At 41.3% G+C, this 15,430-nt stretch overlaps 1 protein-coding gene across 2 annotated transcripts; it reads left to right on the top strand.

Moving 5' to 3' along the window:
* Window positions 1-366: 366 nt before the first annotated feature.
* Window positions 367-9,017, top strand: sde2.S (SDE2 telomere maintenance homolog (S. pombe) S homeolog). 2 transcript variants are annotated; one of them, XM_018264336.2, is made up of 8 exons: window positions 367-783; window positions 938-1,148; window positions 2,639-2,756; window positions 3,118-3,229; window positions 4,953-5,122; window positions 5,703-5,814; window positions 7,310-7,844; window positions 8,704-9,016. In XM_018264336.2, exons 2-8 carry the CDS (start codon window positions 1,047-1,049, stop codon window positions 8,917-8,919), a joined length of 1,365 nt encoding a protein of 454 aa, XP_018119825.1. In that variant the 5' UTR covers window positions 367-783; window positions 938-1,046; the 3' UTR covers window positions 8,920-9,016.
* Window positions 9,018-15,430: the final 6,413 nt, after the last annotated feature.

The raw sequence follows: 15,430 nt of genomic DNA on the forward strand, positions 1-15,430 counted from the left end.
ACTTCAAAAACACTTAATTTTTCTGTGTTATTGTTCCTTTAAGTGTGTATAAATTCAGTCTGGGCTTTAACAGTGTGCACAATGGGTGCCACACACACAACAGAATAATATTTATTGGTGACTAGTGAGAACATGCCCTTTCTGGAGAGTTTTTAGTATTGCAGCCAGGAATATGCCTCTCTCTCCCCACACAGCAGCACCTGCACCTCACTCATCCCTCCTCCTGTCTGTCTCTTTCCTACCCCAGCTGCTCTCCCTCTGGCTAAAGTTCTCATTCCCTCTCCTCCCCCACACGCACTTACACTACATTCTCCCTCCCTATAATAACCAGCCCTCTGAACACTCAGCCCTGACAGGAGACTCCCCCCTATTTCCTGCATTCTCCTGCCCAGCTCTGCCCTGACATGACCTCACTCCAGCCTCTCTCTCCTCACAGAACCCACCCTCACAACGGCCATTAACAGGCCGGTTTCAGCTAGTCGGCCACAATGCACCAGGGCATTCATTACATCCCTCCAGCCCTTCTTTCCCTCTCATTACAATAACAGACGCTGCCCCTCCCCACCACGGCTCAGAACCAATCAGCTACTCAAACGTCACAACCAGAGCGGGACCAGATAACGTACGCAGAGTAAAACAACTTTCAGGAAGCTGGACGGCCATCTTTAATACGGGCAGGAAGCGACTAGCCCTCATGTTGGACGTTTCTTTCGGAAACAAATGAAGAAATAGCTGTCTCTAAATCGTTCAAACTTTTTACTGATACTAACCAGGTTCGTAAATGTATGTTGCCTTGACCAGATTTGGTAACTCTGAATTTTAAATATTTTCACGTGGCCAGATACAGTGTTATCGTTTACCCCTGCTTACTTTCTTTAAATTATAAAATGTCTAACCAATGTTCTTTTTGTTTTGGACGTGGTCAATATTTGTCCAGTAACAAAGATGGCGATTGAGGGATTCTGAGAACGCTTTACGTCAAGCCCTTCCTGGTTTCTGGATAGGATCTTGGGCGGAGCTATAGACTGAATTCTTCGCAGCACAATATGGCGTCGGTGTGGGTGAGGGATGCGCTCAGTGGCAGATTGCAGTTGGTCAGGGTGGCTCCGGGGGCCGTGGCGTTGGATTTGCTTTACCAGGAGGGGACGGTAAGTGTTTGTCAGGTACTTCTAAGTAAAAGAGGAGAATGTGTTGTGTTAGCTGCCTGCAAGGCCCCACACTGACGTGTTTGTTTTTCTGTAACCTTGTTATGAGCTAAGGGGGCCCAGCCTGAAGGTCAGTTAGGGGGAGATTTGGGGTGAGTGCTTATTTGTACCCTGGGTACCCCTGGAACTATAGCAGGGTGACTGTTACCCCAATGTTTCTATATATCTGTAACCTTGTTATGAGCTAAGGGGGCCCAACCTGAAGGTCAGTTAGGGGGAGATTTGGGGTGAGTGGTCATTGTACCCTGGGTACCCCTGGAACTATAGCAGGGTGACTGTTACCCCAGTCTTTGTGTGTGTGTGTGTATATATATATATATATATATATATATATATATAGTGAATAAAGTACCCCCTTTTGTAAAATATAAGGATATTATAAGTTACCAAGGAGTTTCATGACCATATAAAAGTACGAGGCCGAAGGCCGAGTGTTTTTATACAGGTCATGGAACTCCGAGGTAACTTCTAATATCCTCATATTTTACAACTGGGGGTACTTTATTTATTATAATACACAAGTTTCAGTGAGTCATGTGACAGAAATGACATCAGAACTCACCGTTTATAACTGATGACATCAGAACTCACCGTTTATAAAGATATAATTTACAGGATATTCATGGCTTTTGTGTATTATATAGATATATAGATATATAGATATACATATATAGATAGATAGATATACAGATAGATATAGATAGATATATATATATATAGATATATATAGATATATAGATAGATATATAGATATCTCTAACCTTGTTATTAGAGTTGACAAGTAGGGATCCACCGAATCCACTATTTTGGATTCGGCCGAACCCCCAAATCCTTAGCGAAATATTTGGCCGAATACCGAACCGAATCCAAATTTGCATATGCAAATACATTTTTGCAACATAGTTTATTATTGTTATAGGGTAGCAGTGGATGACAGCTAAACTACTGTAGTGAAACAAACTTGCAAATTATCGTGTTTTTAACAGTTGAATGTGTGTAATGTTTAAATGTGGAGAATATCAGTAGCTGCAATTGATGTTACGTTATGCATATATTTTTTCACACTGATATGTTTTTAATGAGTGATATGTAAAACATAGTCGCATTTCGGTGATGATGTTAATACGTCAGCTTTATTGTGTCTTATTTTCCCGCCAACTTTTTTATATATATATATATATATATATATATATATATATATATATATATATATATATATATATATATATATATATATATATATTTTCACAATTGATTAGACACTTTGAGAAGTCAGTCTCATATGTAACAATAAAATGTTTATATTTTTTTTAAGACCTGAGAGTGCGGATCCTACTTGCTGAATGTGTATTGATATGATTGATACTGCACCCAGGCAACTTATACTATTTCTATTAGTCCATTAACTGAAACTAATTATGGTCTCTTTCTAGGCCATACCACTGACTGACTTTTATGTCAAGTGTAATGGACGCCTGGCTGACCTTGAAGAGAAACTGCAGGATGGACACACCTACAGCATCGAGCCCCGACTGTGTGGGGGAAAAGGGGGTAAGTAAAAGCTTATTAATATTCTTTTGAGCATCAAATTTGCAGGAGCAGATGGACTAGACAGATAACATGTGAGTAATGATGTATGTGCATGACCACATAATATCTGCCCAAATGGTCAGGCAAATCAAATCTAGATGTATGTCCAGCTTAAGAATAAATTTGTTTATATTGTTCCTGAGCGTCTGACGGAGGGTAACTAGGGCACAAATATGGAAAATAATATTGTGATATGTTCCAGAATGAGTAGCAAGTTGCTGGTAACTTTTACTTGTGCTGCTTCCAGCCGGCATATGACTGCAAATTTGAACGCTGCCTTTGCTTGTCAAAATGTAATTGCAGTTGTGTTTTTGGGTTGTAGGCTTTGGTTCTATGCTCAGAGCACTTGGTGCTCAGATTGAAAAGACCACAAACCGTGAAGCTTGTCGTGATCTCAGTGGGAGGCGACTTCGAGACGTGAACCATGAGAAAGCGTAAGTACTTTATTCTCAACTTCTCTCTGCATTCTTTCTTAAGCACGGCGGTTACCGTCATTTCTCTACCAGTTGAAATTGGCCGGCAGAGAAAAACCTTTGGGTGCCATTACTTTAAAATCTACCTTGGTTGCCCAAAGTGCTCTTGGCTGCACAGCAGAGGTGGTGCATATTTTTTTTTTTAACTTCTTTATTGATATCAGTCAAATATGTTTACAACAACACAGAATATAATATTGTACAGACGTTGTACCTTTCACACCATAATCAAGGTCACCATAGTAGCTGAACGAAACATTCTGTTAAACAGCAGTATCAGGAATAAACATGTGCAATAACACATATCCCAAATACAGCAAAACTGTAAGTACGAGAAATAAAAAAAACAAACAAACATACAGAAGGTTTCCCAAAAAAAAGGGGGGGGGGAAGGGAAAAGGATCAACCACACCATGTAGTGGAATCTGCTTCAGCTTTAAGTGAGATTCTTGTTTTGATACAAGTTGAGAGATGAGAGAGAGGGCCATAAAAAAGCAAATAGAAAAGTGTCCAGACTGTGGGTTCTCCAAGCCTATTGAGTACTTTTTCCTCTGTAAGTTACCCACGGTTGCCAAATGGTATCATAAGTGGAGACTCGATTTTCATTATGCGCCGCCATTAATTCCATATCTGCTCTTACATCCATTGCTGATAATATGTGGTCAATTGAAATTGGTGCTCCAGGTCTCCAAAATTTGGCAATCAAGCTAGTGGTAGTGTTAAATAGGTGAAAAAGTAACTTTTTCGTAAACTTAGGCACATGGTCCAGGAACATCAGTAGCAACGACACTTGTGGTTCGTAGGGGATGTCTAATTCAAGACCAACCGTTATAATAGTAAACACAGATTTCCAAATGAGCTGTGACAGTGGGCAGTCCCACCACATATGAAGCAGAGTTCCAGACTGACCACAGTTTAGGTGGTGCATATTTCAGGCTCAGTAAGTGGATCTGCTTCCTCCTGTCATGTTTGCTGCTCTGAGATCGAATCTCTTGTGGGTGTATTCACATTACCTTGTAGCACCCCCAGAACTGACCAGCTGGCGTTTGTATCTGTGAAACTCCAACAATGGGTACATGCTCGCCACTGATTGAAAGTAGTTGAAATGTAAAGGCACACACCAGTGATCAAGTAGAAAGAGGTACCAAACCTCAGTCGTCAATTCTGTAGACCAGTATGAAGTTGCTAGCAATTTTCCAAACTGAAGCTTCAACTGATTATTTTTTGATGGTGCTGTAGATGACCTTTAACCTCTTAAAGGGACATTCTCCCAGCATATCCTTGCTCTTTTTAGTCTTAGTTTGTGGGAGAACATGCATTGGCTTTTTTTTATGGATTCTCTATACAGACAGGGCACCTATATTTTGACCACTGATAATTTTTGCATGATGCCTGTGGCGGTCATAAACCGAGTCAGACATTATTTCGAAGATTGTCCATTCTGTTCTGTGTTTATACTGTAAATAATCTTCTCTCTGGGTAAATTGGTGGACACCTAAGGATGCCACATACATTTATGGGATATAGTTCATGTCTGGGAGAAAGTACACTGTGTAGAAAAGTGCTGATCTACCTGAGAAACCACCTTCCCTAGGAATGGATTGGCTTTTTGGTGGGTAAATGCCCATGGTGAATAACTGGTATATTATGGCAGGATGATAATTCTATCCTATTCTGACTGCAGGATGGCAGAATGGACAAAGAAACAAGCAGATCGTGAAGCAGAAAAAGAGCAACGACGCCTGGAAAGGTTACAGCGTAAGCTGGCAGAACCAAAGCATTACTTCACTGATCCAGAATACCACAAACAATGCCATGACATGTCCGAGAGACTGGAAGAAGCTGTCATTAAAGGTAGGTGACACTAGACGCCCCATGTGGCTTTACTTATAGTTAGGGATGCACCCAATCCAATATTTTGGATTCGGCCGAACCCCTGAATCCTTTGTGAATCATAATTTGCATATGCAAATTAGGGGTGGAAAGGGGGAAACATTTTTTACTTTCTTGTTTTGTGACAAAAAGTCACGCGATTACACTCCCCACCCCTAATTTGGTTCGGCCGAATCTTGCTGAAAAAGCTGAATCCCGAACCAAATCCTGGATTCGGTGCATCCCTTCTTATAGTAGGGCCATTATGTGTATAGGCAATCGCAGCAGCAAACTCCTGAAATTTCCAGAAGCTATACCAACAAGAAAGATACTTCTGTCCAATGCTAAGACTAATGGCTGCATAGACCACTTTCTTTTACTAGGAATAAGTTGCTTTTTCAACCTTTACTGTTAGTGATAAGTAGTATTTGTTGTGCTTAAGCCACAAGTATTGTACAACAAAGTGGGCAGGTGTGATCCAAGTGCAGACTTGCCAATTTAACGTGTTTCTGCTGGTAGGTTACTTATAACTGAAATCTGTGTTGTTTTTTTGTATGTTTAGGGCTACAGGCCTCTTCTAGCGACGTGGTTTCTGCTGAGTCAGATGATACCCGGAAACGAAAGAAGGACATGTATGCTAGCAAAGGAACATCTAGCAAAAAGAAATGCTTTTGGTAGGTACTATGTCCCTTGTACTGTCTAGATTTCAAGTTGTATTTGTATATACCTTCTCATGTATATATTAAGCTACAGTATTGTACACTGTAGTAACTGGTGCCTAATTCAAGACATAGGTGCAAACTCCCAAATCAGCTAAACAGCGGTTCATTTTGGGAATCTAGTGCTATTAGAATATGGAAGAATAAGCAACTGTCTAAATCCATCGAGGGCAGGGTTTTAAGATTGTTTAGGCCCCCTTACAGTAAACATGAGGTGAGGCAGTGTTTATAGGGGTTGTTCACCTTCAAATTAACTTTTAGTATGATGCAGAGAGTGATGTTCTAAAACTATTTGCAATTGGTTTTAATTTTTTATTGTTGAAAGTTTTTGTTATTTAGCTTTTTATGTAGCAGCTCTTCAGTTTGTAATTTCAGTAATCTGGTTGCTAGGGTCCAAATTACCCTAGCAACCATGCACTGATTTGAATAGGACACTGGCATATGAATAGGGGAGGCCTGAATAGAAAGATGAGTAATATAAAGTAGCAATAACTAGTCATTTGTAGCCTTAGACAGCAACTGTGTTTAGATGGGGTCAGCTGGAAAGAGTCAGCAGACGAATACAAATAATTCAAAAACTAAAAATAATGAAGACCAATTGAAAAGCTGGCCATTCTATAACATATTAAAAGTTAACTTAAAGGGATCCTGTCATCGGAAAACATGTTTTTTTCAAAACACATCAGTTAATAGTGCTACTCCAGCAGAATTCTGCACTGAAATCCATTTCTCAAAAGAGCAAACAGATTTTTTTTTTGTATTTAATTTTGAAATTTGACATGGGGCTAGACATATTGTCAGTTTCCCAGCTGCCCCCAGTCATGTGACTTGTGCCTGCACTTTAGGAGAAAAATGCTTTCTGACAGGCTGCTGTTTTTCCTTCTCAATGTAACTGAATGTGTCTCAGTGGGACATGGGTTTTTACTATTGAGTGCTGTTCTTAGATCTACCAGGCAGCTGTTATCTTGTGTTAGGGAGCTGCTATCTGGTTATCTTCCCATTGTTCTTTTGTTTGGCTGCTGGGGGGAAAAAGGGAGGGGGTGATATCACTCCAACTTGCAGTACAGCAGTAAAGAGTGATTGAAGTTTATCAGAGCACAAGTCACATGACCAGGGACAGCTGGGAAATTGACAATATGTCTAGCCCCATGTCAGATTTCAAAATTGAATATAAAAAAATCTGTTTGCTCTTTTGAGAAATGGATTTCAGTGCAGAATTCTGCTGGAGCAGCACTATTAACTGATTCATTTTGGGAAAAAAATGTTTTTCCCATGACAGTATCTCTTTAAAGGTGAACCACCCCTTTAAATAGGGATAGGTATAGAAGTTTGTCATTCACCTGCGGTTGTGGGGAGAAAAAAGTTAAGATGTCTGAACCATTACAGGCTACTAAAAGCAAGTTCTCTAGGTCATTTTGGATCTAACATGCCGTCTATGAACTTTTTATAGGACAGGACTGGAAGGATTAGAAGCCTCTTCTAGCTCTGATTCTGGCAGTGATAGTGACCTTGATGAATCTCCTTGCTCATCGTCCTCTGGCTCTAAACACCATGAGAACATTAATGAGAGACTTGGTAGCCCTGAGTCTTCTAGCAGCTCAGATGGATTAGAGGAAGCCAGTTCTGCTGGATCACACCAAATGCTCAAAGGGCAAACCAGTGGCAGTGAATCAGACAACATCCTGGAGGGCCCCTCCAGTTCTGCTGGATCACTCCATGTTCCACAGTTGCAATCCAGCTCAAAGGGCACTGAACACATTCAGGAGCCACAAACCTGTCCTGCAGAGTCCGAACAAAATGCAGAAACGCCGAACATCTCAGATGGATCAGAAGAAAACCCAACAACTGTCACTAACAGTAAATGTAAGAGTGTAACCAGCGCAGCCAATACAGGACAGAATGAACAGATACTTGATGATGGGCACAAATTTGCATCTCCCACTCTTCTGGAACCCAAGTCTGAACTTCAGCAGTCATCAAACACAGTAAGTAACTGTAGTGTGGTGTGTGCAGTGCACTCATGAAACACAGAAGAGCCTGCATGCACTATATACATTGTCATTTTTGATAGATATTAAAGGACAAGGAAAGTTAAACTAAAGAAGTAGCTAGAAATGTTGTACGTTATGTTTTAGGCCTCTGTACCAGCCCAAGGCAACCACAGTGTCTCCAAAGATGCCCCAGTAGCTCCCCATCTTCTTTTCTGCTGAATCACTGCACATGCTCTGTGCTGCTGTCACTTACTGAGTTTAGGGACCCACTCACAATATACAGTACACATAGAATAGAAATGTCACAATATAAGGCTGATTAGTAATTAATACAGATAATTACTACATGGCAGCACAGAAACCAGTGCAATTAGCATCAGAATTTAATAATCAGCAAACCTGTAGCATCAGCTTATATTACAGCCAGGGAAGCTCATTTTCTGCTGGATAATTAGTGACGAGCCCTAAGCTTAGCTTCTCAACCGCTGCTCAGAGCCCACTGAGCATGTGAGTGTCACAGACACTTTCCAAGATGGTGACAAGTTTGAAGTCCTGGATCATTGCTGATATTGACAAGCTGAAACTTTAGGCTGGTGCATTAAGTTCAGTTAATAAAATGACATTTTTAATCATATTAATTTTTAGGGTTTAGTTGTCCTTTAAACGCTGGAAAGAGTCAGAAGAAAAAAAATCATTAAAAAACTATAACTGAAAAATTGCTTAAATTGGTCATTCTGTAACATATTTAAAAGTTGAATTAAAGATAATTGACCCTTTTGATCACAAGAAGCAAGCCGTTCTGAACATCACAATAGGATGTTTGTAAGTGATATTTGCACTTCTCTCTCTACAGGAGCCTTCGCCTATAGACCTCGTGGCGTATAAGACTGTGGCAGAGCTTGAAGCCCTGGGATTGGAGAAGCTAAAACTGGAGCTGGTGGCCCTTGGCCTGAAATGTGGTGGAACCCTGCAAGAGCGGGCAGCAAGGCTCTTTTCTGTTCGTGGACTTGCCAGAGACCAGATCGATCCATCATTGTTTGCTAAACCTGCCAAAGGAAAAAAGAAATGAAGTGATTCTAAAGACTTTAATGCCCTCCTGGGGTGATTGAAGATCACCCCGTTTTTTTTTTTTACAGCAATGCTGAATAAAGTTTTTTTAGCCTATAGTAACTGATTCATTATTTATTCCAGAATCCTCTTTGCTTTTTCTGAATTTAGTAATAGAATGACTCTTCAGCACGTCTTATTTTTTTTTTTTAACAATGAGACTTTGCGGAGGCTTCTTGCCGATAGCTCAGCTTCACATAGTCACCTTCTGATTGTAACAGTATCACAGGTAACTTTACTCCTTCTTTCATATTCCTGGAGCGGATCATTGGCTGAGTCTTTGCCATTTTGGCTATTCTTCTATCCATTCAAAAAGTCGTTTCCTTGCACATTTTTCAGGTTTTGGTTGCCATATTAATGCATTTGAGATCATTTTAGCTGAGCAGAGGCACAGATCTACCCTTGTAAACAGCTGTGTGGGCGTCAGGCTGTTAAAGAAACCTAACACATTATGTACAGCCTATTTCTTTGTAAGCTTTACTTCCCCTTTAAAAATAATCTTCAGTATGATGTGCGCAGGTGTACAATCCAAAGGGAGGCCTACAAGTATGCATACTGGCTTCTAGGAGATTTGTGTGGTCACCAGGATGCCCAAGATCTCTTTGTACTACATGCTTGTTTCATAATGACCCACTCACCAAATATGAAATAGCTCATGGCTAACCAATAGCCTGGCAAACCTAATTTTACACTGGTTCTGGTCCCATCAATACATAATGCATAACACATTTCCTTTATTTTCCATTTTCCAAAATTTTACATCGCTTAAACACATTGGGGCTCTACTGTATATAAAGTTGCTGACTTTGCCCTGGGCTGTCTCCTGTTGCAGGGGTCCCCAACCACTGGGCTGTGGCCCAGAACTGGGCCGCCGAATAATGAACGCGGTGCGCCGAATTTGATGCCGGTGCACCCAAATTGAACAACGACCCTCCCGACCTGCCCCCCCCCCCGGTCCTTGGGAAAAAATTGCCTCTTTTTTTGGTCCCCGGGCCAAAAAAAGGTTGGGGACCCCTGTCCTGTTGCATAAAATACACCAGGTTAACTACACTGCTTAACTAAGCGTATTAGTCCATGTGTAAGGCAGAAATCATGGCCTCCCCCAGCAATGTGGTCTAATTCAAAGTTGCCCAAAATCATGGGAGAATAAGTTGCCCAAAATCATGGGAGAATATCCAATAAACACTTATTTAAAGCCCATAAATATGGAAAATTCTGATTCTGGTTGCACAGAAGGCTTTCCTGGCACAGACAAGAGAGACATGTAAGAGCTGTCTGGCTAGATGTCCCCAGATCCATGGGGCAGATTTGGCCTATTTTTTTTTTTTTTATTATAATTTTGCTTCTGAGCAGGTCATGTAGTGAATAACTATCCCACCATATAGAAACAGTTGGACAGCACTGTTCTGTATGAATGTAGTACACCAGTAAGTGCTCTAGGTGGTGCTGTTTCACCCCATAAGGCTGCTGTGAGGTGGTGCTGAAGTCTCCAATTGCTTCAGTAACAAGTTGCATTATGCAAAAAATATATCTGCATTGCCTAGCTGACAATATCAATGGGGGACTGTCACCAGCTTTTGTCGGACACACCTTTTATACGATTGCTGTCAGGGGCAGAACATCCGCTGATCTGTTCTTTTACTATTTTATTTCATCTGAATGGTTAGTGGCAGGTCGGGAGATTGTGACGTACGATCATTCGTCCGATATTGAAGTTATATCTGCACGTCTATGGCCAGATTCACACGTGGGTGTTTGCTTATGCATTTTTCAAACGCATGCTAAGCGCAAAAAAACGTGTTTAAACGCTTTTTTTTGACTCAGCTAAGCTTTTTTTTCCCCGCTCCAAATGCAACTCTCTATTCTATTGATTGCTGAACGTGCGTCAAGCTCAAGAAGATGCAGCACACTGTGTCTAAACAAATGCACTCACAGTTAAATATAATAGAATATTATAGAATATAATGAAATCTATTAGTGAATGCGTTTTTTGCGCGTATCAAAAAAAAATCATCGTTCAACAAGGGGTAGAGAAATGGAGAGATGGTGGGCTGGAGCAGATTATAAAGTGCAATGACCAGTGCATATATGGAGGGATGACTGAGAGCATAGAGCGAAGGGGATATTTAAGCAGTAAGATAAAAAAATAGTGGACCAGCAAATTAAATGAGGAAAACAGACATTAAAGGGATACTGTCATGGGAAAACATGTTTTTTTTTTTCAAAATGAATCAGTTAATAGTGCTGCTCCAGCAGAATTCTGCACTGAAATACATTTTTCAAAAGAGCAAACAGATTTTTTTTATATCTAATTTTAAAATTTGACACGGGGCTAGACATATTGTCAGTTTCCCAGCTGCCCCCAGTTATGTGACTTGTGCTCTGATAAACTTCAATCACTCTTTACTGCTGTACTGCAAGTTGGAGTGATATCACGCCCTTTCTTCTCCCCCCCTGCAGCCTAACAACAGAACAATGGGAAGGTAACCAGGTAATAGCTCACTGGTAGATCTAAGAACAGGACTCAATAGTAAAATCCAGGTCCCATTGCAACACCTTCAGTTACATTGAGTAGGAGAAACAACAGCCTGCCAGAAAGCAGTTACACCCTAAAGTGCAGGCTCTTTCTGAAAGTACATGACCAGGCAAAATGACCTGAGATGCACCTACACACCAATATTACAACAACAAATATACACTTGTTGGGTTAGGAATTAAATTTGACATGGTTGAGCGAATGGATCGTTTGCAGTGTAATTTAGAAATAAAACCTACACCATAAAAAAATCATGACAGAATACCTTTCAAAAACCTTTGGGGTTTAAAGGTAAAATGTAATTTAGTTTAAGTTGGTGGTGGGTACTCAGGATTATACAGTCTGGGTATAGGTTTACAGTGTGGGTTATGGGTAATCAAGTCCCACTCTAGTAACATCCTGGAGTTTGGTGATCTATGTCACTCGGCCCTCTGCAGATATAAGGGCTATGGTTAGGGTTGCCACCTGGCTGGTATTTTACTGGCCTAGCAGGTAAAAATTATGGTTGATTCTAATGTTATCAATAGGGAAAAAATATAAATATATAGGAAGGACGGTATTTTTTTCAGAAAAGGTGGCAACCCTAGCTATGGCACATGTGGTGTTTTGACTTCGACGATTCTTCCGGAGCACAATGATGTGGTTAATGCATCATATTTATGCCGTTACACAGCAGCCAGTGAGTATGAATGCAGCCAATAAGTATGCAATCAATCTATAAGCATGCATGCAGTCAATGAGTATACACCCAGCAAATGAGCATGCATGCAGAAAATGAGTATGTATGCAACCAATTAGTGTGCATCCAGCCTATGAGCACACAACTCTAGTAGGGCTCATACTAAGGAGCGTTTGTAACTGTGCTTCCCTACGGTCAGCTTTAATGTGATCCACTGCAGGACAAAGTGCAATCTATTCATTCTTACAGGGCTGTACCGACACCAATGCATGCAACATGATGCATTTGGCATGTACATGCGTCTGTGTGAGTACAGGTCCTATAAGAAAAAATAGCTTTTCGCCCTGAGCTCCCCTGTGGTTTGCCCTCAGCTCCCCAAATCATGCATGCAGGACTGCCATCAGAAATCACGGGGCCCAATACAACAATATTTTCTGGGCCCCGCCCTTCCCGAAGCCAGGTCTCCCCCCCAAAGTTAAAAAACACTGGTGGCCTGGGTCCCTACTGTTGCGGCTTCTTCATTCTTCTCTGGAATGGGCTTCTTCGTTCTTCTCTGGAACCAGCTTCTTCATTCTTCTCCATTGCTGCTTCTTTGTTCTTTTCCATCACAACTTTCTTTTCTTAAGCGGTCTTCTTTGTTCTTTTCTGGAACAGGCTTCTTCAATCTTCTTTGGAATGGGCTTCTTTGTTCTTCTGAGGAACAGGTTTCTACGTTCTTCTCTGGAACGGGCTTCCTCGTTCTTCTCTGGAATGGGCTTCTTCATTCTTCTCTGGAACGGGCTTCTTCGTTCTTCTTTGGAACGGGCTTCCTTGTTCTTCTCTGGAACAGACTTCTTTGTTATTCTTTGGAACAGGCTTCCTCGTTCTTTTCTGGAATGGGCTTTTTTGATCTTCTTTGGAACAGGCTTCTTCGTTCTTCTCTGGAACGGGCTTCCTTGTTCTTCTCTGGAACGGGCTTCCTCGTTCTTCTCTGGAACTGGCTTCTTCATTCTTCTCTGGAACTGGCTTCTTCATTCTTCTCTGGAACAGGCTTCCTCGTTCTTCTGTGGAACGGGCTTCTTCGTTCTTCTCTGGAACGGGCTTATTCATTCTTCTCTGGAATGGGCTTTCTCGTTCTTCTCTGGAACAGGCTTCTTCATTCTTCTCTGGAAAGGGCTTCTTTGTTCTTCTCTGGAACGGGCTTCTTATGAACACACAGGCCCAGGCCCGGATTTGTGGTGAGGCTACAAAGGCCCGGGACTAGGGCAGCAAAATATTAGGGGAGGCATGCCGCCCAGCCACTTTCTGGGGAGCACTGCTCCGGTGCAGGCGTGCATGCGTAGTTGCGGGGAGGAGGGTATATGGGCAGGCACTAGGACAACTAGGCCTAGGAAAGCTTGCCCACAAAATCCAGCATTGCACAGGCCATTGAGCATACAGCAAATGGTTTTGTATGCAGTCTATTAGTATGCAAGTTGTGTATGAATTTATCTAAGTGCTTCCCAGTCAGAGCACCCCCCTGCAGCACCTCTATATGAAGGACTCTGTATACTTGGATCTTGTTTAAAGAGGCACGTGTTGATTGTTTAAGTCACCACTCATTGGGATTAACTGCATAGGGGCAATTACTGTTCCTCTCGTTTGGTTTATTTAAGGCTTGTTATCGCCCCCGTGCAAATGATCTGCTCTGATTTTTTTAGTTAATCACTTCAGTGCTGATAACATTGTGTTACGTAAACAGGCATCATGAGGTTAATTAACACTGCCTTCTTATTATTTACCAGCGCAGGCCTTATCTATATCAATTAGATACACCAGGAGAAAGGGAAAAAATAGGTATGGACATCCCACAGTCTCATGTCTGCTAAATGCTATTATAGCTTGCCGGGAATTTTGGATTGAAGATCATATTCATTTTGGTCTTTTGGGGTTACAAAGAAATAAAAAGGCAGTGAATTATTTTCTACTGTTGCCTTATGCTCTCAACAAAAATCATTCAATCTACACAGAGGGATATCATTTCAGAAGTCACCCAAAGTTGAGGCGTGATTTGGAAAAACTTCGGGTGATTTTGGAAATCCAAAGCGATCCTGCCGGTGATTGGTATTCTTGCCAGCAGGAAGGTAATGTGGGAAGATTAGTCGCCCGCAGTAGAGGAGATTTGTCGTTGGGCGACTTATCTCCCCGTCTGCCACCACCCTTAGGGTTGATCAGTTTCTTGATTGCCAGGGTAAGTGTCCCCTATATAAAACCACTCTGGGTATAGTTGAACTATATAATAGAGAAAAATAGACAACCCTATTTTTCTGGCTAGACTTGTATTGTAAAAGAATTAAAAGATTATGAATATAACAATTTCCTCTTAATTATACTCAATTTGCTGTTCAATTCCTAAGGCCCTTGGGGATTCTTTTTTAATACATGCAACCATGCATTGATTTGAATAAGAAACTGAAATATGAATAGGAGAGAACCCGAATAGTAAGATGAGGTTGTAAAGAGTCAGAAGAAAAAGGCAAAATAATTAAAAAGCTATAAAAGATGAAGGCCAACTGAAAAGTTGCTCAGAATTAGCCATTCTATAACTTCCTAAAGGGTAACTTAAAGGTGAACCTGACACTCAGTTATAGTTATCAGTTGCAGTCTTGGAGAAGGCACAATAAGAACACTAGAAAAAACTAAACAATGCATATTGCAGGGCACACCTGGAATAAAGCTTCAGTCATAGAAACAACCTGCAGGGTAGTTCTGCTATACTCGACTGGAGCTAACATTTGTGCATAGCTGCTACTTACCTGCACACTCACAAAGCAGGCTGAGATATGGGGGCATTATTATCATCTATAAAAACTAGAGTGGAGCAGCAGGTGCAAAAAATGGTATTGTTTCCCTAAGTTTGTGAGCAGCAGCCCCCATGTGTTCCTGTTACTTTCCCACAGCAGGGGGATTAGCCATTTATAAATTGAGGAGCAAGGGTTGCACTAGACCTGGGTCATTCATTGGGATGCAGGTGGCCTTTCTCTGTATTGGGACGCTTCCCTGCCGAGCCACGGGAAATAACCTAGGTGCGTGTGTGAATAGGAGCCCTAACTTGCATTTCGGTAACTATTGACATAGGCTTCTGTCCCACAGGGGTGCCCCCCACACTACTATGTGTACCCTATACAGTTCATTCCAGCACCAGGAAGGTTAAGGAGATATTTATGTTTATTTCAAACCCCAGTTCCCCCTGCTTGTCCTGGCATTACATTTGAACTAGTCTCAGGTCTAAGCTCTTCC

This window comes from Xenopus laevis, chromosome 5S (assembly GCF_017654675.1).
Source record: "Xenopus laevis strain J_2021 chromosome 5S, Xenopus_laevis_v10.1, whole genome shotgun sequence".
Classification (NCBI taxonomy): Eukaryota; Metazoa; Chordata; class Amphibia; order Anura; family Pipidae; genus Xenopus; species Xenopus laevis.